The 23,435-nt window shown below is 54.6% G+C and overlaps 5 protein-coding genes across 5 annotated transcripts; 3 read left to right on the top strand and 2 right to left on the bottom strand.

The window, feature by feature from the left end:
- Positions 1-757: 757 nt before the first annotated feature.
- EsH8_IV_001311 (ferric reductase family protein) lies at positions 758-2,746 on the top strand (the record flags this gene model as incomplete). The annotated part of the gene is made up of 2 exons (XM_083266201.1): positions 758-930; positions 985-2,746. The coding sequence occupies 2 exons, from the start codon at positions 758-760 to the stop codon at positions 2,744-2,746; spliced, it is 1,935 nt and encodes a 644-aa protein (XP_083125096.1).
- Positions 2,747-3,931: 1,185 nt separating this feature from the next.
- On the top strand, positions 3,932-6,090 carry EsH8_IV_001310 (arginine--tRNA ligase; the record flags this gene model as incomplete). Its single annotated transcript, XM_083266200.1, has 4 exons — positions 3,932-4,204; positions 4,321-5,531; positions 5,588-6,001; positions 6,084-6,090. 4 exons carry the CDS (start codon positions 3,932-3,934, stop codon positions 6,088-6,090), a joined length of 1,905 nt encoding a protein of 634 aa, XP_083125095.1.
- A 2,593-nt stretch (positions 6,091-8,683) lies between these two features.
- Positions 8,684-10,738, top strand: EsH8_IV_001309 (cytochrome P450; the record flags this gene model as incomplete). The annotated part of the gene is made up of 5 exons (XM_083266199.1): positions 8,684-8,801; positions 8,863-9,117; positions 9,171-9,881; positions 9,943-10,024; positions 10,075-10,738. The coding sequence occupies 5 exons, from the start codon at positions 8,684-8,686 to the stop codon at positions 10,736-10,738; spliced, it is 1,830 nt and encodes a 609-aa protein (XP_083125094.1).
- Positions 10,739-14,951: 4,213 nt separating this feature from the next.
- EsH8_IV_001308 (amino acid permease/ SLC12A domain-containing protein) lies at positions 14,952-16,873 on the bottom strand (the record flags this gene model as incomplete). Its single annotated transcript, XM_083266198.1, has 5 exons — positions 14,952-14,991; positions 15,050-15,199; positions 15,259-16,538; positions 16,592-16,605; positions 16,660-16,873. The coding sequence occupies 5 exons, from the start codon at positions 16,871-16,873 to the stop codon at positions 14,952-14,954; spliced, it is 1,698 nt and encodes a 565-aa protein (XP_083125093.1).
- A 3,370-nt stretch (positions 16,874-20,243) lies between these two features.
- On the bottom strand, positions 20,244-21,243 carry EsH8_IV_001307 (uncharacterized protein; the record flags this gene model as incomplete). Its single annotated transcript, XM_083266197.1, has 3 exons — positions 20,244-20,749; positions 20,813-21,112; positions 21,183-21,243. 3 exons carry the CDS (start codon positions 21,241-21,243, stop codon positions 20,244-20,246), a joined length of 867 nt encoding a protein of 288 aa, XP_083125092.1.
- Between the last annotated feature and the right edge of the window lie 2,192 nt (positions 21,244-23,435).

The following is a 23,435-nucleotide window of genomic DNA, read 5'->3' as shown; positions in this document are numbered from 1 at the left end:
GGAATGTGAGCAGACAGCTCAAGATTGGAATGTAAAGATATCCGGTGATACTCATTCGACTCACTTCAACGTGACGGTGTTGGCCTAAATTCGTCAAGGAAGAACTTGCGCATCGTGTCGCAACTTTGCTCCAGAAATGCAGGCCATCAGCCACCTCGTGTGAAGCATCCTGCCCGCCCATACCATACCTAATTATTCCATGCCTATGCCCGATCGGATGGGTGCTGGGCCGTACGCGCTAGCAACGGGCTCCCAAACCGATCCTGCGCATCCTGTGTGCCGCCGAGCCGTCCACTCATTTGCTGTTTTCTCTTTTCCGCCTGTCATCTTATTGCGCCCAGGCTTGTCTTGCCTCTTGAACTTGCTCAATCCGCCTCATTCCCTCGCCATTCTCATCCTCAAACACCGGTATTGTCGGGGGCGCATGGACTTGGTGTATGCATCTTCCTGAGTCTGGTTCCTGCAATTCGATCTCGACCTTTATGCGCGAAGGACGGCTGTGAATTTTGGAGATGGTTTCACGGATTTCGGTTCCCTCATGACTTGGCGCGAAACTGCTCTTCTTCCGGCGTCCCACCACTAGCACTCATTATTCTCCATCGCCAACCGGACGATTTGCGAACGACTTGAGATACCGAATAGCTGAAGGCGTTGCAGTCGTCGACCTCTGGAGGCGACACCGGCGGTTACTAACTGCGTCTGGAGCTTACGGCTGTCGCGCGACGATACGGAGACTCTTTAAGCTCACACTGTCGCCATGAGCCATAACCATGGGGGAGGAGGGAGCTCGGGGGGCGGTATGACGATGGGTACGGCCCTGTTCCAGGAGACGAACATACAACTCGCGCAATCGTTCTGGTACATCATCGCCGGCGTCGTGGGGTTTCTCGGTATAATCCGGGGCGTCAACCATCTCGAGGGCCTCAGAAGGTTAGACTCCCAACATTACTAGTCCGTTTTTTGTTGCTGAATCCCGCCCCGTAGGTTAAAGAGATGCCGATCCGAGTCCGTTCAGTTCCCGACCAGACCTTCGAATCGCATAACACAGATATGGGCGACGGCGACGGCACTCGTCCGCGAAGCGGGCCACCCGCAACTCTACGTCCCTTTCAAGGGCATGGGCTGGGCGACGCCGCCGCCGCTTGGCCGCGTCCTCGTCCTTCTGGCCTACTGGGCCGTCATCATCTACATGATGGCCAGCGACGCCGTCATCAAGGACGCTTACTTCTGGGAGCGCATCGGCTTCCGCAACGCCTGGGTCACCATCATGCAAATGCCCCTCGTCTACCTCCTCGCGATGAAGGTCAACGTCGTGGGGCTCATCATCGGCGCGTCCCACGAGCGCCTCAACTGGCTGCACCGCTGGGTCGCGCGGACCATGTTCGTCACGGCGACCATCCACGGCTTCCACTTCTGGAGCGAGTGGGTGCGCGCCGACTTTGTCGAGACGCAGCTCCGGATCCTGCCGGCCATCAAGTACGGCCTCGGGGCGTGGGGCGTCCTCCTGTGGATCGTCCTGACGGGCATGCGTCCCCTGCGCGGCATGGCGTACGAGGTCTTCCTCCTGCAGCACATCCTCTCGGCCGTCATATTCATCTGGCTGGTGTACGTCCACATCCCGGCGTACGCGAGGCAGTATCTCTGGTTCGCCGTCGCGCTCGTCTGCTTCGACCGCCTCGCCCGCTGGGCCTTCCTTGCCTGGCAGAACACGAGAGTCCGGCCCAACAGGTCGACGTGCAAGGGGATGAAGCGCCTGGGACACGAGGTGCAGGTCAGGGCGGTGGGCTCGGCGACGACGGTGCTGACGATCAAGGATGTGCACTTCTCGTGGAAGGCCGGGCAGCATCTGTACCTCTGGCTTCCCCGCATCGGGCCGTTCGAGGCGCACCCGTACACGATTGCCTGCGCCCACCAGCTGCCGGAGACGTGCATCTGCAACAGCATCCAGCTGGTCGTCCGGTCGCACGGGGGCTTCTCAAAGAGGCTGCACAGCTATGCGCAAAAGGTGCAAGACCGGGCCGGGAAGAAGGAGATGCTGACGGGGTTCGTGCTGGGACCGTTTGGGGCGCCGCCCAGGTGGGACATCTACGAGACCATGGTGCTCATCTCAGCGTCCACCGGGGCGTCCTTTACCCTGCCGATCCTCGAGAGCATCGTGCAGAGCCGCAAGAAGACTTGCACGACGAGGATCGAGTTCATCCTCATGGCGTGCCAGGGGGAGGAGATTGAGTTCTACACGCAGCGCCTGCGCGAGTCGATGAACCGGGCGCAGCAGGTCGGCATCGAGCTGCAGGTGCACATCGCCATCACGAGGTCGGGCAAGGCGAGGGAGGGAGAGGCGACGGCCGCGCTGTACTCGGACCGTGGGGGGAGCTCGAGCACGGGCTCCTCTGCGAAGCACCGAAGGGTCGCTTCCGACGATTCCATCGACAGCAGCGGCGGCTGCTGTCAGGAGAAGGGGGTGCTGGACTTGGAGAAGGGCGACGAGGCTCCGCTGACGCCCCGGCTGCGGAGCGGGTCCATGACGGGCATGGTGAGGGAGTACAACTGCCGTCCGGACATCGAGGATCTTATTCGGCAGCCCGTCGAAGCCGCTGGCGGGGAGACCTCGGTTGTCGTCTGTGGCGGGCAGTCCCTGACGAGTTCGGTGCGTAATTGCGTGGCTGCGCTGTCGGACGAGAGGGCTGTTCACAAGGGGACGGGGGCTCAGGGCATTCATCTTTTTGTGGAAGAGTATTCGTTTTAAGATAGATATGTAATTGATCATGGTATATATGTATACAAATCAACCAGGCAAGGGCCTCGATCATTGATTGGGATTTGCAACATGATGTAAATGAAGTTTTTCAACAAGTGGTTGGTTTTTTACATAGACCGGCAAGCAGCCGGAGCACAATATGATAAGAAACATACATCAATCATCGAAAGCCCAAAAATGAAAAACCACTTGCTTTCATTGTCTACAAGTGACAGGGATGAGTCCCTGACACGAGGGGGGTTGTTGCGCGGAAATAGAAGTTACGCAAATAAATAATACCTAGCAGAAATACATAAGTATTGGACAAAATAATACAATATCTGTTGTTCTTGTAAGCAGATTCTACTAAAGCCCTTTATGACTTGGGCTGGATGCCTCTAAATCATTTTGCCAGCACAAGATGCCTCATTCACCAAATGAATACTCTCGACAAACAGTGGTGGGTTCAAATAAGAGAGTGGAATTTCTGTAGGTGCTGGCCGTCCGTCCACATGGCTCAATCAATGATGCCACAGACCTTCGAGAGTTACCCGTCGATATAGCTAGCAGAAGTAGCAGGGTAAGGGTAAGGGAATGATGTACTTCCTCATGCGAGAAGAGAAGAGGTTAGCATCGGTGAGGCAGGGCTGCGCGTCGGCGAACCGATAACTTCTCACCGAGACCCCCCGCCGCCGAGGCCCTCAATCGCGGGGCATCGAACGGTGCACAGTGCCCCTCCAGACGTCACTGTTACCCCTCATTCGGTGAAAATCCCGGTCTCGGTGAGCGACCAACCAAATAAGCGAATGGCTCTGTGAGTCAGGTTGCGTGGTCCGCAATTTTTTTTCTGCGGGTGACAACTTCGGCCAGAGCCCTCAGCCCAGCGAATCGTGACCCCTCCCCCTCCTTGCCTTTTTTTCCCTTGTTGCCCCTGCAGCCCAGTCAAGTGTCCCGTCGATGACTAGCGTCGCGCGCTTCCTCTTCTCTCCTTCTTCTTCTTCACTTCGTTCAGCCCACGTTTATTCCACCAGCCTTCGACGAGGAACTGCTTCAGCTTCAGCCTCCCCCTCAGCCGTTCACCTCCCGCCGACCACGCGACTCTTCTCTGCTCTGCGTCGACCTCCCTCGAGTTCTCGCCGCTTCGTCCCGCCCCTCCTCAACCTCTCTCCACACCCCACCGCCACTTTCGCGACAATGGCCGACCAGCTGACGGCCCAGCTGGAGAAGCTCTCCATTAGCAACCTCGAGTCGTTCCCCGGCTGCTACCCCGACGTCAACCCCATCGACATCTACCGCTCCCACATCACCTCGCTCCTGCACGATGTGACCGGTGTCGAGAAGACCATCATCTACAATGCCCTCCAATGGACTCAGAGCTTGGATAAGGGTGACTTGGTCTTGGCCATTCCTGCTCTTCGCATCAAGGGCAAGAAGCCGGCCGAGCTCACCGCCGAGTGGCTCGAGAAGGTCAGTTTCCTGCCCCGACCAGCCAGTCTGAGCCAGCCTTGCGCCTTTCGCTGCAGCAATCGCCGCCCGGTTTGCGCCACCCCCCGAGCAGTCGACTAACATGTCCTTGTCTGCAGTTCCCCGAGTCCCCCTTGATCGAGAAGCCCGTGTCCCTCCAGAACGGCGCATTCCTCCAGTTCTGGTTCAAGCCCGGCCCCCTCTCCCAGCTCCTCATCCCCCAGGTCCAGAGCCGCGGCGAGGCCTTCGGCAAGAACCACAACAACGGCCTCAAGAACCCCGAGGACCCTACCCAGGGCAAGAAGAAGATCATTGTCGAATTCTCCTCCCCGAACATCGCCAAGCCTTTCCACGCCGGCCATCTGCGAAGCACCATCATTGGTGGCTTCATTGCCAATCTTTACGATGGCGCTGGCTGGGATGTCACCCGCGTCAACTACCTCGGTGACTGGGGCAAGCAGTACGGTCTTTTGGCCCTGGGATTCAACAAGTTCGGTAGCGAGGAGGCGCTCAGTGCCGACCCCATCAACCACCTGTTCGAGGTTTACGTCAAGATCAGCAAGGCGACGGCCGACGAGAAGGAAGAGATCACCGCCAAGGAGCAGGCCGGCGAGGATGTCACCTCGCTCAAGGACAACAGCCTCGACGAGCAGGCTCGCAAGTACTTCAAGGCTATGGTTGCTGGCGACGAGTCGGCTGTTGCTCAGTGGAAGCGATTCCGCGACCTCAGCATCACCCGTTACAAGCAGACCTACGCCCGTCTGAACATTCACTTCGACGAGTACTCTGGCGAGAGCCAGGTTGCCGAGGCCGATATGGAGGCGGCCGCCAAGAAGCTCGAGGAGATGAAGATCTCTGAGGAGTCGGAGGGTGCCGTCATCATCGACTTCACCAAGCACGTTCCCGGCAAGGCGGGCAAGAGTCTGGAGCGTCCGATCATCCGGAAGAAGGACGGCACAGCGCTGTACCTGACCCGAGATATCAGCGAGCTTCTGCACCGTGAGAAGAAGTACAACTTTGATCACATGATCTACGTTGTTGCGTCCCAGCAGGACCTGCATCTGAAGCAGCTCTTCAAGATCATTGAGCTGATGGGCTACTCCGAAACGGCGAAGAAGTGCCAGCACATCAACTTCGGTATGGTGCTGGGAATGAGCACGCGCAAGGGTACCGTCAAGTTTTTGGACGACATTCTGCGAGATGTCGGTGACAAGATGCACGAGGTGATGAGGAAGAACGAGGCCAAGTACAACCAGGTCGCTGACCCGGAGGGCACCGCCGACATCCTTGGCATCAGCAGTGTCATGGTCCAGGACATGAGTGGAAAGAGGTTTGTCATCTGTACTTTGCCCAGACGCTTTCGGATGCACTGACATGCTCGCCCAGGATCAACAACTACAAGTTCGACATGGACACCATGACCTCGTTCGAGGGTGACACCGGACCGTACCTCCAGTATGCACACGCTCGGCTGTGCTCCATCTTCCGCAAGGCTGGTGTTGCGGAGGAAGAGATCGCAAAGGCTGACCTCAGCCTGCTGGCGGAGAAGCATGCCATTGAGCTGATTCGCGTCCTGGGCCAGTACCCCGATGTCGTACAGAACACTCTGAAGACTTTGGAGCCCACTACTGTGCTTACGTACCTGTTCCGCCTGACACACGTTGTCAGCAGCAGTTACGACCACCTGCGTATCGTTGGAAGCGAGCCAGAGATCCAGAAGGCCCGCTTGGCCCTGTACGGGGCTGCCAGGACCGTGCTCTACAACGGCATGCGCCTGTTGGGACTGTCCCCGGTCGAGAGGTGAGTCCCACACGATGCGCGCTACTGTGCCCGCCGCGCTGTTCTGTTTTGCATGTGAAACTTATGCTGACCACCCAAACAGGATGTAATTCTGCATCATGACGGAGTCATTACAGCGGGAGAGGAGAGTGGAGGAAAACGCGGCTGTATCACGGCCATTTGAACAGCCAGAGGGGAGACAAGTATGAATGAGCGCAGTGCCGACGGCCACAAGAGTATTCGTACCAATGGCCGTTGCGGGTGAGGAGTCGCTGCGATACAGGGCCGGCACAACGGCCACTAGCCATGAGCCACGATGTGGTGCCACAAAACGGTGGCGGAGGGCCAGGACCGACGTGGCGTTGTGGGACAAAAAAAATATGTACTCGATCTTGGGCGCCATCGATGGTCTCGGTGTACTCGACGTCTCCGTGACCGTTGTCGGACGGACGGCATGGGCCACTGGGATCGTGTGCACCAGCCCGTTGGTACCGAGCAATAGAAGACACGAAAACCACCACAGACTGGAGCTTCAGGAGTACCTCTGCAATGAAGACTTTTTTTTTGACGTGCAAATTTTTCTCTGGCAGGGCTGCTTGCTATCTGCAACATGGGCAAGCCAAGCAAAGCACAGCTCAACAGCGCATATCACGGGTGGAGGCCGTGACGAGTGCGTTTCGCAAGGGGCAGCAAGCCGACCGCCCATTTTCAGGTGAGAAAGGTCTGACCCATAATGACTGTCAAAGCAGACTGTGCAGCAAGAGGTGCAAGCCGCGAGGCCTCGATTGCTGCTCCCCCTGGCGCTGCTTGTGTAGAGGCGTAGAGGCGTGGAGGCGTGTTGACGGATCAGCTGCTGGCGTTGTCTGAGTCCCCAACGCTCGGCGACGTGCGTGGGGGAGTTCCATTCTGGGCGCGCCATCCAAGTGATCTTCCCGCTTGGATGCCGCTAGGGCGGTCCTGATCCCTGCCAACACCGAATCTTGCATGAGCTCAAACGCTAGAGCTGCGATGGCTTTCGACGGCCTCTCACTGGCTTTCACTCGATCCAGGGACGGGCAGTCCCTCCTCATTTCCTGCTGGTCAGCTTCCGCCACGCCGTGGCTTGCAGCCGATCGACATGGAGAATGTACACATCCAGAGACAGTGACGAGGTGAAACATTTTATCAATTTATCTCGTCGTTGCCCAATTGCCGGCGGGGACATCATCGACGCCCATCACCGCCCTTGTGTGCCTTGGCTTGAGGAGCTGGAAAGCTGGAAAGCTGAAAAGCCATAAACTGACATATGCCCAGGCCCCGGAACGCAATATCAATGGTACATCCGGCGTGGAGCACAATGCGACTCGGTCTTAGCATGATGGCGCGAGGCCCTCCCTTCTTGCTCCAACCAGCGCGCAACAACAGAAGGAAAGGGAGAAAGAAGCGCGCCCTAGCGGGGGAGAGGGCAGGTAGCTGGCCGTGAATTAATTTCTTGCACAGAGGAGAGTTGCGGAAGCTCATTGGGCCCAATCCGGCCAGAGATGTAGTGCCATTTCGCCCTTTTCGTACCTTGCCCCAAGGTTTTAGCTGCAAGCTAGCACACTGCCCGGCAATATGGCACGGTGTCTGTGCCGAGACTGGACGAGCCCGGCCTCCGGCACCGACCGCAGGAGCTCGACCTGAGGCCGGTGCCTGGGCGTGTGGTTCAGATGCCCAGACAGCGGTACCAGGCAGCACGGGGATGATCCCTTTCCACCAAGGACGTGAGCATGGAATAGCTTGGTTACGTTTTGCACTCCTTGCCGCAGTGATCTGTCAACTCGGCCAATCTTTTGACCCCTGTGTTTGGAGCTCCAGCGGCCGCGGCCAAGACATCCTTTCTAAAGTCAGTCACCTCATATTCTAACCATCTCCTTGGGCCCTAAGCAGCCAAGGTCGACCCCTGCTGGCGACCTCGAGTTTGTCTTGTACTCCCACACCGCCAGCGAAGACGGGCGTCGGCCTTTGCTAGTTCTCCGTAGGCTCCAGAGGGAATCCCTCGGTGCTATGTCTTGCTCCTCGTCTCTTGAGGCGAACCGGGTGTCTGATGTTATCTTTGCCAAAGAAAGCTCGGTGTCCAGGTGTCAGAAGTCGCCGAACCACTTGTCTGGGAAAGGAGCCAAGCGACCACACCGGCTGATCTGCAAGCGCCAGCACGACTAGACTCCCTTGTGCTATCTTTGGGAAAGGATTATCCACTACCCATCCGGACCAAGACTCTGAGCGCCGTAGTTGGATGGTCGTGATGGTTCGACGAGGTGGGCTGACATGTTTGCCGCCCGCCCGCCGTGCGCGCCGATCTAAGAATTCCTAATGAGGGTGGATTTCAGCCATGGCGCTTGGGGAAGCCGGCGTATGGACACACGCGGTTCAGTCATGTTTCCAGACAGAGGGAACGTTGACCGTTCCCCCGTCGGTCCGCTTGGGCATCCTAGACCAGACGGCTTTGATCCTCCACCCTCCTTACCCCCCCTCCCCCTGACTCTTCTTAATAACAGCCGAGAGACACACCGTCCTCCAGACCCGTCGTTGTGGTCCCTACTGTTTCTGTTTTCCTGCAACAGCAGGACTTATTCTTCACTCTTTTCACCCTCGGCCTCGACGTCGATTTTTCTCTTCGTTTTCTTCACACCTTAACGTATACGGCACTTGTCCTCTATTGTGTAATTCACCAGGCCTGCAAACATGGCCTTGGGCGTGGCGATCATCGTCTTTATTCTCTTTTGCGCCTGGCGCCTATACACTGCCATCACATTCAAGAAGAAGCTTCCCGAGGGCGCGAAGCCTCTCCCGGGTCCCAAAGGTGAGTTGGCCTGACTTGACGTGAATCCTCATCATAACACACCATGCTTACCGCGACACAGGCCTCCCTCTCATCGGACGTGTACACGATGTACCGGCAGAGGCAGCATGGCTGAAGTTCTACGAGTGGAGCAAGGAGTATGGCCCAATCTACCAGCAAGAGATGTTCGGCTCCGTCCACGTCTGGATCTCTTCTGAGCAGGTCGCCCACGACCTCCTCGGCCGCCGCAATGTCATCTACTCTGACCGACCCATGATCCCCAACCTGCCTGACAACCGCACCAGCGGTGACTACCTCGCCCTACTCGGCCGCACAGGTATGCAAGGGTTCAGCTCGAATGCCTGCTCCCCTCACTGACCACCGATGCAGAAACATGGAAGCGCCAGCGTAAGCTCTGCCATCACCTGATGAACCAGAGCGACAAGCAGTCGCTCCACGAGTACCCCACCCGGGAGCGTGATCGTTTCCTGTGGCTCCTGTACCAGAAGCCCAGCGAATACAGGGAGTACATCGAGCAGTTCACCAGCCGCACCGTCAGCCGTCTCTCTTGGGGCACCGCCCACCCGGCCCGCGTCCTGCGCAAGACCACCTTCGGCCTGCTCGAGACCATCTCCCCCGCTGGAGCCCTCCCTAATGTCATCTCCTTCCTCATGCACGTCCCCGCCGCCCTGTCGCCCTGGAAGAAGAAGGAGAAGGAGCGCCACGAGCTCGAGTCTCGCCAGTTCAAGAGCAACGTCGACTTCGTTGCCGACCAGGTCGAGAAGGGTACCGCCGCACCGAGCTTCATCAGCACCTTCATCAACGAGGGCCTCGGAAACGAGAAGGCCAAATGGGGCGACCTACAGGAGGCCCAGAACGTCGTCGGTCTCATGGCCATCGCCGGTGCTCTCACCATCGGCAGCCCCATCCAGAGCTTCCTCCTCGCCATGCTACACTACCCGGAATGGCAGGTTAGACTGCAAAAGGAAATCGACGTCGTCTGCGGTGGCAAGTGCCCGCAATGGGAGGATCGCGAGAAGCTGCCCATGCTGAGAGCTGTCGTCAAGGAGGTCATCCGGTGGAGACCCCCCGTCCCTACTGGTACGTAATGCATGTGGGATGTGAGGTTACGTTTAGATTGGCGAGCTAACGTGGTGTGCAGGCATCCCCCACGCTGTCGAGAAGGACGATGTTTACAACGGCTACTTCATCCCTGCTGGCGCCACCATCCATGCTCTCGAGTGGTGAGTAAGCCGACGCCTTGACCAATCAGTGCAAGCTAACGATTTCAAAGGGGTATCACCCGCGACGAGTCCGTCTACCCGGATCCTGAGACCTTCAACCCCGACCGCTGGCTGCAACCCTCGTACCCCACCTACAAGGAGCCCCTGACCCGATTCCCCAACCTCGACGGCTTCAGCCAGTTCGGCTTCGGCCGCAGAACCTGCCAGGGCGTCCCCATCGTCGACCAAGACCTGTTCCTCACCATGGGCGGCATGGCTTGGGCCTTCAACATCCAGAAGAAGCGCAACGTGGACGGCACCGAGGTCCCCGTCCACTGGAACGACTACACCCCGCTCCTGATCGCCAAGCCCGCCGCCTTTGAGTTCGACGCCGTCGCCCGCTCCCCGGAGAAGGCCGAGATGATGAAGAGCATGTTCGACGCCGCCAAGGAGGAGGAGGAGCACGAGGAGCTGATGATGAAGCTGGGCATGCCCGACGTCGACGTCAAGGACAGCAAGAAGAAGGCCATGTCCTCCAAGCCCCCGGCCACCCTGCACTTCCGCGCCAGAAAGGAGGAGGGCGAGCACGAGAAGAAGTACCGCGAGCACGAGCGCGACATCCCCGGCTGCCCCGGCCGGTGGGCGACCGAGAGCGACGTCGACTCCGGAAACGAGAAGGGCTACGTCGACGACGACAGCTGCTCGGGACGCTCGTCGCCCACGACGCTGTCATAGGGTGCCGGCGCGGGAGAGTTAATGCGGAGGTAAAGATTGTGACCACGGGGGGTTGAGGAAGGGGTGTGTCCTCGGGAAGGATCGTGTGCGTGTGTTCGAAATCATTGATGGCGCTGATGGATCATTGGGGTTTTGATATCAGGGATTCCCTTTGTGTTTTGACGGATTCCCGACGCTTTGGAAGGAGCTGGTAATCTTGGGTCTAGATTGTGACACGGACATATACCTTCTACAATGTATGAATATATAAAATTTTACAAAGTATACCACTCAAAGAATCCCCAAACATATTTTGTGGCGTCGCTGGCAGACCACGGGACACAACCTCTTCTCTTCACATCGCTGGCGCCATACAAGCCTTGATATCCGGTAGTTGTGAAATGCTATAGCTGCCGACTTTGTTGCTGATCCCCTCGTCAAACCACACACTTGACCAACACCTCTCGAAGGAAAATGTTCATTCAATTACTTAGGCTGAAAATTTTCTCAGCCCTGAGCATTTGATAACACGGTGCGGCGCGTCGACGCGTCGCCGTTTTCCTCCGCCCCTGGAGTTTCACGTTGGCCATGTCAATGTGTTGAGTGGCGAAGTACACAGTAAGCTGACTACTTTTTTTGTTCGCTGACGGGGCTGTGGGATAATTCAGGCCCTATACTCGCCTCATACGTTTGCAAGCTGATGCTAAAGGGGAGACAAGTAATAAATAAACACAAGACACTTGGAGTGGGAGGTGGTGGTATCAGTAATACAGTATCAAAATGCGTCTTCACCAGTAAAACAATTTCATCAACAGTAAACTCGATGATTCAAAGCATTACAAATACGCGTGTTTTAGACCAATTGAGTGAAAAAAATACTAAGCAGGGTTGTAAATTCTCATCGCCTGAATATTACGCTCTACTTTGGCGGACATCACACCAAGCATTCCTTGATGCAACGGCTGCCTCAATGAGATGAATAAATGAACAATACTAAAACTAGCGGTATTCACCCGACTCTCTTCCTGTACTCAACAACGAATCGTTATCTCTACGTGCCATCTAGCAATGTGATCGTATACACAAGACAGCGAGCCCAGAGCTGCTGCTAATACCGGGAGAGGCCTGCGTTTGGCGCTTCGTGAGGCGGATGAACCGAACGGTATCCCAAAGGAGTCCGCGTTCCCGCCGGACGATGAGACGATGAGATCGTCGCACATACCAGTTCCGTTCGGCGAGGAGCCGTAGGGACATGACTAAGCGGCGAACCGGGTTCCTCAGCGAATGATATTTGCATTTACCTGGCAAAAAGGTTAGGTTTGCGTGCGGCGGGCGGGAGCGCTTGACGCTTGGCTTGGCGCCTCGGCCGAGCGGTCCGTTCCCACACATGCCAAGATGACGCAAAAGACTGGCCGCCCCGAAGGAAGCTGGCAAATCAGTGTTTGTGAGTGTTTCGTGCTGGAATGAATGCGATTCGCCAGAGTTTGACACTTTGAACGGCGAAAGGGACGTGCCGGAGGAAGGGTAGGGGGGGCGAGGGGGGGCGAACCGATCGACGATGAGACGGGACGGTTTGTGTTCAAACCCGTGGGGGGAAGCAGGCCAGAGGGCAAACGGGATGAACTCTGAGCTTGTTGGGATTTCCGTTGAACCCGTTCGGAACCAGGATCGATATCGTCATGCAGTTTCATTCTCCCAACTCGTCCAGCCCGTCTGTCACTTTGAGTTGGGGGCAAAAAGTGTCAAATCGCCGAGCGGTTCGGGTCCCGCCCCAAGCTCCCGCGATGGTTTTCATGGGAGCTCAAAATTATTTGGATGACTTTGGAGTTTGTATAATCCTGTGTTTTGGCCTGTTTCTTGCTAAAGAGGTTATGTACGCTCTTCCACCGCGCTCTAAAGCTTGAACCTGAGCAGAGCCGTTTCAAGCTTCATGGCCTTCGCTTCTCGTCTCCCTCTTCCTTGAAGCGTGTGAAAGGGCGTTTGAGGCAACTCGCATTCTAGAGCTCTGATAGGCTCGTTGGCTGAGATACAAGCCCCGGCTGAAACGGGAAGAGACTTATAGGGGTAACGCCGGCTTTATAAAGCCCCGATCTTTCCGGGAGCTGAGGCTCATGCTCGACACCCGTTGCTCGGACCTAGACGATGGTTCTTCCGGCTTTTCCCGCCCGGCATTGATGGAAAATTTGCTACTGGTCGCTGGACTTGTCAAATTTGGATGTTATCTTGAGGTCGCCGGAAGGAATCGACAGATCCGAGAGCTCGTGGGGGGAGCTTGCGAGTGGACTTCGTTTGAGACTTTATGATTTGAGCTTAGATATTGCATGACTTACTCCACTCGAAGAGTTTGTAGGGAAGAGAGTAAGGAATGGGACGGCAACTGATGTAATAACAACCTCGTCGGCTGGGTCTGGGCCTTGCAGTCATTGAAACATCATTGAATCTAGAATTTCTGCTGGGTGGATTCTATCATCAGAGGCAAGGCACCGGAAGGTTGGGCTACATCTGATGTTCTCACTAAGAGCATACATAGGATTAACTTGAAATATTGGGATGCGACAGAGGCTTCTGTACAAAGACTTCTAGTTTTGGGAATCATCGGCGCGAGACTCGAGTGTTTGGCATGATGATGCAAACTAGCCGATGCTTTGAATGTTCCGCTATGAAAATTATTAGTTCTATTAAAATTTCTGTTGTCTGATGCTATAGAGTTGTTGGAGTCACTTTCTGTTTAATTGAGTACAATAATTATTCTTAGTGAACTATGGGGAGCTAGTTTTGTATAGACACAGTTCTCTGTATACATACAGATGACTGGAAAATGGATACCAATAAACAAGGAAGAACTTTCCAGAAATGGCATCTTGGCCCGTTTCATTGTGGTGATATGTTCTTAAATGCAGCTTTAGAATTACGTCTAGGACAAGCACATCATAAAACCCCACCAATAATTTCTCATTCATTATCGTGGACTTGGTCATTCTTTTCACGCAGGCGCTTTCAGTTCCCTTGACTTCAGTTCCGGGTTGAGCAGTTGCCAACGAACTCCGAATTCCCTGCTGCAGACTATTATCTGGATGGCAAAAGATACATTTGCAGTCAAGCTGCGCCATATATTTAGTTTGCTCAAAGGACAGGTGACCTGTGCTCTACAAATGCTCTGCTAAGAAACCTCCTTCGTACAAACACTCTCCCCAACTCTTGCTTTGCTTTCGAGTGGCCCTATGTACATTACGCCGTATACTACTAGCCCAGTCCTTCCTCTATGAATGTACAAATCGGTCCGTTTATTTTTAGCCATAAATATCGCCTACCACGGCGTTAGGAATTCACTAAGTCGTCGCTATCCCGGACGCAATTATGCGATCCAGCAGTTTACTGGATGGAAGCCACGCCGGATGAGCGTAGCATGTCATGAACCAAGTATTCACGCGATAAAGGAGGCGACGGGGAGATACATCCAATTTCAGTGAGCTATATTTATCTCTATAGTCCAGCACACCAAGTGGGACCAAAGTCTTAGTGCCCGTTACGGGATGCTTTAAGTCAGATGCTAGTGTCGTCGCGTAGGTTGTAGTGCGAGCGGTCGGCTTAGAAGCTTAGGGCACGACTCTTGACAGGTTCCGCGAGATTAGAATGTAGGAAGTCGCCAGGCTAGACCACGAGCGGGGCGGGGAAGACCTAAAAGAGATAGGCAAAAGCTGGTTTTGTAATACTAAGGGTGATGATAATGCCGCCAAACTTAGGCTGTGTTATGTCGTGTTTATCGGGTATCCATTCCTGGATTGCGCGCCATTGACGATTTCAACGAAAGTATGATTTGGTAGGCTGCAAGGGAATCTTGAGATAAACTTCTAGGATGGTGTCTGACGACGAAACTGATATCTGCTGACTGGCAGGCGCGACAGCTATGCACTTGGTTGGTCCAAGGGGGGGACGCAAGGCACAGCAGCATTGGGGTGGACTTTCGTCATGACCCGGAAAATGCTGTTGAATCGCCACCAGTCAGGACACAAACTGGCAGAGAAACCGGCAAACCTGCTACATGTCACACGTTCAGGTTCACAGGGCTCTATCGAGCGACGTGGCGTATCAGTTATCTACGGCCAATGCGACTGCTTCATTCCAAATTCCCCTCTATTATTTCTGTCCATGGGGTATCCTATCAAGTTTTCCAAACGCCGCCGAAATCATAACAACTATATCGAGCTTGTACATCCGATCGCGGGTGCGGTAATCAGCCAAAGAGCTTGTCAAGAAGCTTTTCGAAAGCGTTCCTGGTTCAGTTCAGTCAGCGCCGGGGTGCTCGTGATCGCTTGGGGGATATCAACTTACTTTGCTGGTGTAGGCACGAAAGTCCTCTCGTACTCATCAATCTCCTCCTTGTTCCTGTACAGGTCCACCTCTTCGGGCTTGAAGATCTTGGTGCCCTTCAGGAGCTTCCAGCCAATGTACAGGATGGGGAACACGCCAACCATGGTGTACCTGTTTGCCTTTGGTCAGTTTTCAATATACTAGAGGCAGGGGCCGAGGGGATGGCTTACGAGAACAAAAAGTTGGGAATGTTCCAGTACCCGGGCAGGAACACGGTGTAGCCGCTAACAAATGTCATGATAAAGGTGCCAACGAGGCCATACCAGGCCGCGTACGGCTGGAACCACGCCTTGTACGGCAGCGAGTCACGGCTGATTCCCTGGGCTTTCAGGGCGCGGTAGAATCCAAGGTATGCCGCGCACATGCAGGAAAAGTTGATGAGCTGCGAGGCTGTGACCAGACTGACGAACCAGCTCAACACGACGGCCGTGTTGGCGCTGAGCTGCAGGAAGCTGAGGAGGCCAATGAGCAGGACGGCAATGACGCAGTAGACCGGCACGCCATTCCTTGTGCACCTCTTGAGAAAGGCGGGCGCCTTGCCCTCGAGCGCCAGGCCGTAGAGCGAGCGCGATGCGCAGTAGACGTAGGAGTTGCCCGCGGAGAAGGCGGCAGTGAGCACCATGGCGTTAACAATGTGCGGGAGGACGCCGATCTTGAGGCGGTTCATGGCGACGACGTAGGGCGACGCGGAGGCGCCGGGCTCGCCGTTCTTGAAGGCGCGGGTGAGCTCGTCGTCGTTGTAAGGGACGAGGATGCCGACGCAGAGCGAGCCGAGAACGAAGAAGGCCGTGAGACGATAGAAGACGGCGTTAAAGGCGCGAGGCATGACTTTGCGGGGGTTCTCGGCCTCGCCGGCGGCCATGGCGACGTAGTCCGGCCCGGCGATGGTGAAGGCGGCTTGGATGAGGCACTGCAGGAAACCTAGAAAGCGACCGAGAGAGCCGTCGTAGTAAAGCTCTGTAAACGCGCCCGGATTATTCCAGTAACGGAAGCCAAAGCGGTCTCCGAGTGGGTTTCCACCGAGCATCACGATGAAGGTGAAGATGATGAGACCGACAATGAGGAGGAACTTGCCGAGAGCGGCCCAGAACTCGGTCTCACCGTACCATTGAACCGCCAGAACGTTGATCACGCCGTACAAGACGAGGATAATAGCGATGATGCCTCCGGCAGGCACGGCGTCGCTCCAAAAGTGGATGATTAGGTTGCAGGCGACGACTTCGAAGGGCACGAGCGCGGCTTCGAAAATGAAGAAGTTCCAACCAGCAGCAAAACCAAAGGCCTCATCGATATAGCGGCCGGCGAAACGGATGAAGGGACTCGAGATCGGGAGATAGGTGACCATCTCTGCCATACTGAGCGTCACAGCCAGGATGAAGGTGCACCAGATGGTGAAAGCCATGAACAAACTCGCAGGGCCACCGTTGAGCAGACTTCTACCGATTTGGACCTGAGAAGATTGTGAGCATGGCAAGGTCCGGTCAGAGGGTAGTGTCAACGTACGTAGAGGGCAGTGCCTATTTACAATGTTAGTCTTAACTCTTGCAATATCGCGTTATAGGAAGACGCACCGATAGTGCCGCCAATGCCAATCAGCTGGATGTGGCGCGACTTGAGTTTACGGTGGGTATGATCTCTTTTGTCGCCGGAGTCGAACGAGGAACGGAAGCCGCCGTCTACGTGCTCGCCGACGATCTTCTCGTCGGGGAAGCGCTCATTGTTGGCCTGGCCGTAGTTCGGGAGGCCGCCGCCGTGCCCCACGCGATCGATGCCCGTGGACGACATGCTCGGAGAATTATGCGGGGATATTGAAGCCGATCTAGTGGGGGATGCCGGCGCGGTGCCTGGACTATATCGGGACGGCACGCGGGGTGAAAGATGCGACTATTGAGATGTGTGGTATGAACTCTTGTAGGTAAGGGAGAGCTTTGACGAAAATGTAGCAGTGCGAGCCTCGAATTAACGAATGGCCTTGAGGAGCAGAGAGAAGAATTGGACTTTAAATTCCATGTGGTTTGACGATGTAGAACCGGGAATGTCTGAATGAGGTATCGAAGCTCCCTCGGCGCAGATAGAAAGAGCTGCGAGAAAAGGAAGAAGAGCGAGAGGCCAAGGGAATTCTTCGCGCGTACACACGGGGGACTGCAGATCCCTTTTAAGAGATGCTGCCCAAGAATTTCTAGAGATCAGGGACCGCAGAACTGCAGTGTGCGTTGCACCGTACAGAGCGGCGGGATAGAGGGGGAGAGGCAGTCTGCAGCAAAGCGGATATTCCTTTGCGAACCATGCCCAACATGGGAAGGGCCGGAAGGGATCTAGAGGTGACCGGGGGGAGATGGGGGCGGCGAGCCCATGCCGCAAATGGCCCGGTCACCCCTCTCGCACTCGTCAGCGGATGAGCCGTACGCTTTCCCGAATGCTAGTAATTAGGTGGTGGTATTGGTAAAACGTGAAGTAGCTAGGTAGGCAGCCCATAGGCACATGCCAGTTTAACCTTGCAGGGTCCAGGCGGTCTCTCTAATTAGGGTTTGCGCCAAATATTTCGTGATTGATGGAACTCTACTCCAGGTGACTGACCAGATGTAGGTTAACCTGCTGTCACTTGTGAGGGGTATTTGGAGACTTGCATCCATGGGTGGTGACGCAATGGAGTACTGGAGGAGATAAAGAGGGAGATAACATGTCTTATCTAAACATCCCAAGTAGGCAGTGAGAGCCCCATGCGTACGACAGGCGCATCGCAGTGTTTGGTGTGCCTGACCGCAGACGTCGAAGTGTGTGGGCGTGGGGGAGGAAAGACATCAAGAGCTGTCACTGGGAGGGTCCCTAGCGTGGGTAAGCTGCGGAGCGCATTGCTGTCGCAAAAAAAACGGCCTAATTCTCTCGGTCTGTCGACCCGAGCTATGTGATAGCCACTGAGAGTCTCAGAGGTCATTCGCTGGCGCGTCCCAGCAGCTTGGCATCGGGGTCTCCGATTCATGTCCATCCCACGCGGATGCAATGCGCTAATTTGAGTCTGGTACGGCGGAAGAACGAGTGATTAATGGATGCAGTGACCAACGAGACGGCCGATGGACGTCTGGCAGTCGATGGCGTGCTTCGTGCGGGTGAAGGCGCTGTTCCAGGTGCCGTCGCCGCATGGGTGGCAGGTCCGGTTATGCGAACCGCATGCCTGGTCTGGGATGTTGCTCATTGAAAGATACCAGGATGGTGCCTTTGGCCAAGACGAAGCGAAGCTTTGGGAAGGCGAACAAGCAATGAGGCTGCCGAGGGGATAAGGCTTGAGGGGCATCGATGTAGTTCTTGGCCTTGTTCCCCTCCTTTGCCGATTGATGCGTGTTTGAGATAATTAGTGCCATGGCACCTTGGCCTCGCGTGGTGAGTTACATGGCTGCTCTTCATCTTCCCGGCGAGAATAAACATCTGCTCTCTAGTCAAGGTGAATGGTAGAGTTGGAATGACTACTTCGTTCGTGTATTGGCACCCCCCTGCCACCGGAGACCAGGAAACGCATGTCTTATTCCCCGATTGCGTTACCGTAGGCTTTTGATTGCGGTTCTTGGCATCTTGGCAAAGAAACGAAGCCAATGCTGTGTCGAAGCGGCCAGTCAGGATCCTCGCCCCTACGTCACGCTATCGTGTAGCGATAACTCACCATTGGCATTTCCCATTGGGCGGTGAATAGGATGAGCCCATAGCTGTCGCAATGGAGCGTTGGCCGTAGGAGCTTGCGAAGTTGGACGGCTGGTTCGTTCGACTCGCAATAACCAGGCTGTCTCTGCAGCCCCCACCCTTGGGAACCGCCGTCGATGCCGCAAGTCTCTGGTCGCGGCCTACCTACGTCTTCGCCAAAGTCGTACGGTCTCTGGCCAGTCTGTAACGTTACCGGTATTTCAGCTGACAAGCAGAGGGGGCGCCATTCGTCAGAATCCGACCGTCAGCGTTTGTGCGTCGTTGGGAAGCCACACATTCCCGTCACGGAACTTGGTTCGGCTGCTGCCGTCCTGATGGCTGACAGAGGATGCCCGAACATTAGAGGCGGCAGTCTCGGGCCGGTCGTGAGGTTTCATTCCTGCCAGATGATAACATCTGAATAGCTGAGAAATGAGAACAACGTAAAATGCACGTTTTGGGACAGTCAATGGCTGTAAAAAAGGGCTGCCGTGTGGCTGGATTCCGAGGAGAAGCTACATCTGGATGGAACAAGTTGTAATGCGGGAGTTCTCTTTGGCCAAAAGAACTGGCGGGGGATTGCGTAGCGTGGCACGGCGCAGGAGCCACGCCCCGCCCGGAGAACCTAGAAGCACTGGCCAGGCGCCCCTGGAGCCACCCAGTGGTCGTTGCTGCTGTATGAACCCACTAAGACGCCCCCGCGGGGCGGTACCTCCAATGGCTTGCACTGTCACTTGCCCCGGATGTTTTCGTGGTTGATTATCACATGCTTCATCCAGTCTTGATTGTATAGTTTTCTCAAGAGCTAAGATGTAATGCGTATGTTTTTTTTCTCCCTTTTCATCTTGTGGAGAGGTAAATGTGTAGCTCTTGGGTAGATGCTGTTGAAAACATGAGTTGGCCCGGCCCTCTCATTCTCAGATATCGTCAAGGAGACGTTACCAAAGGCCGACTAACTGGAAGCTGTGAGTTGCAACCAATAGGGTTTGCAACTCCAATCTAAATATTTAACATTATTATCCTGCTTATTATATCAACCTAATATTACTGAAATGTATACTAACGAAAATATACTACCAGCAGTGGTTCTAGTCTTGACAATGGATCAAAGGTAACGGAAACGAAACGACCACCGTGCGGGCTTAGACTATAGTCCCACTCTTTCCAAGTTTTCTTCAACAACAACCAATCCAATCGGTCTATTAGTCTAGTTGGTTAGGACGTCGGATTCTGATGGAAACATCTGATCCTTCCGGATGCCCAGGTTCGAATCCTGGATGGACCTAGATTTTTGATTTTTTGTTCACCATCAGACGACAGTGGTTGTCGAATGATAATTATCCTGTTTTGTTTCCCCTTGTCTTCTTCTTCTCGAAGATCAAACAGCCTGCTGGGCTTTTTTGTCTCCCTGGCTCGTCAAATACATATATATGTTCACATGTGCATCCCACATGGATGCACTTCAACGAACCTGCTAGTCTGACTACCACCTTGCAATCTTCTCGTCAGACCAGTATTCCCCAGTCTTGCCACCAATGTCCGCCAGGGCCAGATGAACAGGAGTCTGTGCGCCCTGGTCTGGTGTCTTTGTGCCCCCGCCTCTCGTCATGTCCGTTACTACGTATCCAGGATGGCAAGAGTTGACCAGCATCTTGCTTCCCTGATCTTGCAGCTCCTTGGCTATTGCTTTCGTCATCCCAATCTCGCCAGCCTTGGATACCGCGTATGCTGCGCTCGGCCACCCATCGTTCTCATGCGTTCCTTTTTCCACCGCGGCAGTGAACTCTTCCATCAGCTTGGTGACGTCGGAAACAGACTGCGCGTCGAGGAAGCGCCGCTTGATCTCCGGCGGGTACTTGCTCAAGGCGCCCGACACGGATGCGACGTTGATGATTCGTCCGTCGGGCTTGAGCACGGGAACCCAAGCCCGAGTTGCTTCCAGGGTGCCGTAGTAGTTGCACGCCAATGTGTTCTTCACGACATTGGAATCTGGCGTGGTTATCCGTTGTCAGAAGGACACCAGAACCTTGGCTGGATGAGTTGACGGCTTACCAAATCCCTGCATTGCAATCCCGGCGTTGTTGATGACAAAGTCCACACCTTCCGGGTGCTCTTTCTTCAAAAACGAGGCCAGGCTTGAGATGCTGCTCGAGTCCGAGATGTCAAGTTGGTGGTACTTGATGTCCGCCAAACCGCTGTGCGCGGTCAGCGCCTTGGCCTGCTTGAGATCCGCATCGTCCCGGATATCGCTGAGGGCCTTTTCGCCGCGGGACTTATCTCGGGCTGTTAAATAAATAAGAAGCGAGCCATTGTTCAACTGAGACTTTGGATATTGCAGCGCAAGTTGCCGAACTGGAAGCAGGCGAGGGAGGTTCAGCGACTATCCCATGACGTGACCGAGGCCTTGGGCGGGGTAGCTTACCGACTGCAAATCCAATGCCTTTGTTGGCCCCGGTGACCACACCAACTCGTGAGTATGTCATTTTTGAATGAAGTAGAAGATTCAAAGGTTTGTTGATCGCGAGAGCTATTCTAGAAAGACCTCACTTGTTTTGAAGTGGTTACTAGCCAATGACATCACTATGGCTCGCACTCGTTGGGTCCATTAGTCATCAAACGCTGGGACTGCACCTAGATGGCGAATGTTTCGGAAGACATTACCTAGGTGCCTCAACCTTGTCATGAGATCGCTATAGAGACCACCTGGACTGTCCGACTCCATTAATCAAACTCCACGAACTGTGTACACCGGCGGGCAGGCCTCGAGCGCCGAGCCAGCGCCGACTGATTCATGCCGCAGCGTCGGGGAAGTAGAGCCACGGTGCAGCTATGCATCGCCCGGCGGGATCGATCCATGTCCCGGCCATGGCTATTCCACGTACCCAATGGCATAAAGCGGATGCCTAAACAGATACACGGTCCTCATCAAAGTATACCTCGTGCGGTGCCGGCATGCCATGGTCGGTCAGTAGAGGCAGTGCCATTGGGGTTCCATTTGTAAAAGACCTGGGGAACTGCTGTTGCTGCGCAGCCTGGTGACAAAACAAGCAATATGCCCTGGATACAGATGTATGGAGTGCATTGAGTGCAGACTGCACGAAAAACTGTGCCTGCTATTGGTGATTTCGATTGGGGTAAGCAAGGAGACGTGTGAGCCCACCAGTTCGCCCTTCATCTTGAGAGGTTGAAGTCGCAGCTCATGCAGCTGCACACCATTCCAACAGCACACGTTTGCATGCATATTACACAAGCCCCGCAGGCTCAAAGCGCCAGAGCCTGCCTCAGTCATGGTTCTATCGACTTATTGTGTAGAAGCCTATGGAATCGGCCACGGCCGCGTGCTAGTAATACAGATAGGATGGCGATTGCCCCAGTCTCTTAAAGGACGACAGTCTGCTTTATATATATTCTGAAGACAGCAGATATTCCTCATTTATACTTGATTGGTCTTTATTCTCTAAATTCAGGATGGCCGAGATTCTGGCAGCTGCCTCGAGCTTAGCGGCTCTCATCCAACTTGTAATGTACGGGGAAAAGTGTGCGAAAGCGTTGCGTCAATTCTCAAAGCATGCCGGTTCTCCAATGGAGGAAGTCGAAAGGTGTGCGAACCAAGTAATCACTTTCTCGCACACGGTTGGCACTGCTCATGTTGTGCTCACTGAATACTGGGAGGAGTACGCCCACTCTCCCGTTCTTAATTACATACTATCTCGCCAAGTTCTCGATACTATAGCCATCGAGGCCAAATCAGTCAAGCGACGCCTTGCGGAGGCGACAAGAAAAATCAGACGACGCACAGGGAGTGGGTTGACGCTTATTGCCTTTTTCAAGTGGTGGTACCAGAGAGACTCCATTCTGATTCTCTTCCCGGAAATGGAAAGCATCAAGACAAACCTCACACTAATCATAAGTATTTGTCTGCTTGAATCGAAGATTATCCGGCTAAGGAACTTACCGGCGAAATCCCCAGAAATCGAAAGACTTAGGGACACTATGTAAGTCTAGCAGGTCACAAGGTCTACAACGTCCGTACATGCAAGAGACATTCTGACATTTTTATTACAGTGATACCCTGCAGAGGAGTATAAAATGTCATCTCGGGACAATTGAAGACCTTAGGATCCAGATAAATCGAACAAATCAGCATAGAGTGCCGACAGCGGGCTTCGCACGCTCCACCGACTCCATGGGTTTACCTTACGAAGCTCTTGTCGAGTTAGGGGAAACCATGGTGAAAACCGGAGAAGTCCCTAGGTCGTCGCATGCGTCATCAATATCATCAATGTCATCACTGAAATCTTTTGAGGTTTGTCTTTGAACCAAATAATCACGTTGTCTGGGAGCTGAACCGTACAACTACATCAGACCTATCAATCACCATCACCCATAGTCCTTTCCGTCCGATCATCCAGAGATGATGGGAACCACGATACTGAAAAAACAATCCCACGCAAATTCGATGATAATAAAAAGTCTGGACCAAAAATGGATTCTAACAACCACTTGGATTCAGACCAGGAAAATTCGACCAGCAGGATCTTGATGATTGACACGATGGACAATACGGAATCTACCAACGGATTTGCAAAAGCCCCCAACAACCATATGGAACGCCGATACGCAACAGCTGTAGTCAATCGTAAGTTGGAGGGGAATGTGATTTCCATAGTGGAAG

The sequence above is a fragment of the Colletotrichum jinshuiense genome, chromosome 4 (genome assembly GCF_051148585.1).
Source record: "Colletotrichum jinshuiense chromosome 4, complete sequence".
NCBI lineage: Eukaryota > Fungi > Ascomycota > Sordariomycetes > Glomerellales > Glomerellaceae > Colletotrichum > Colletotrichum jinshuiense.
The sequence above is the reverse complement of the archived record's forward strand: the minus strand, read 5'-3'. Positions and strand labels throughout refer to the sequence as shown.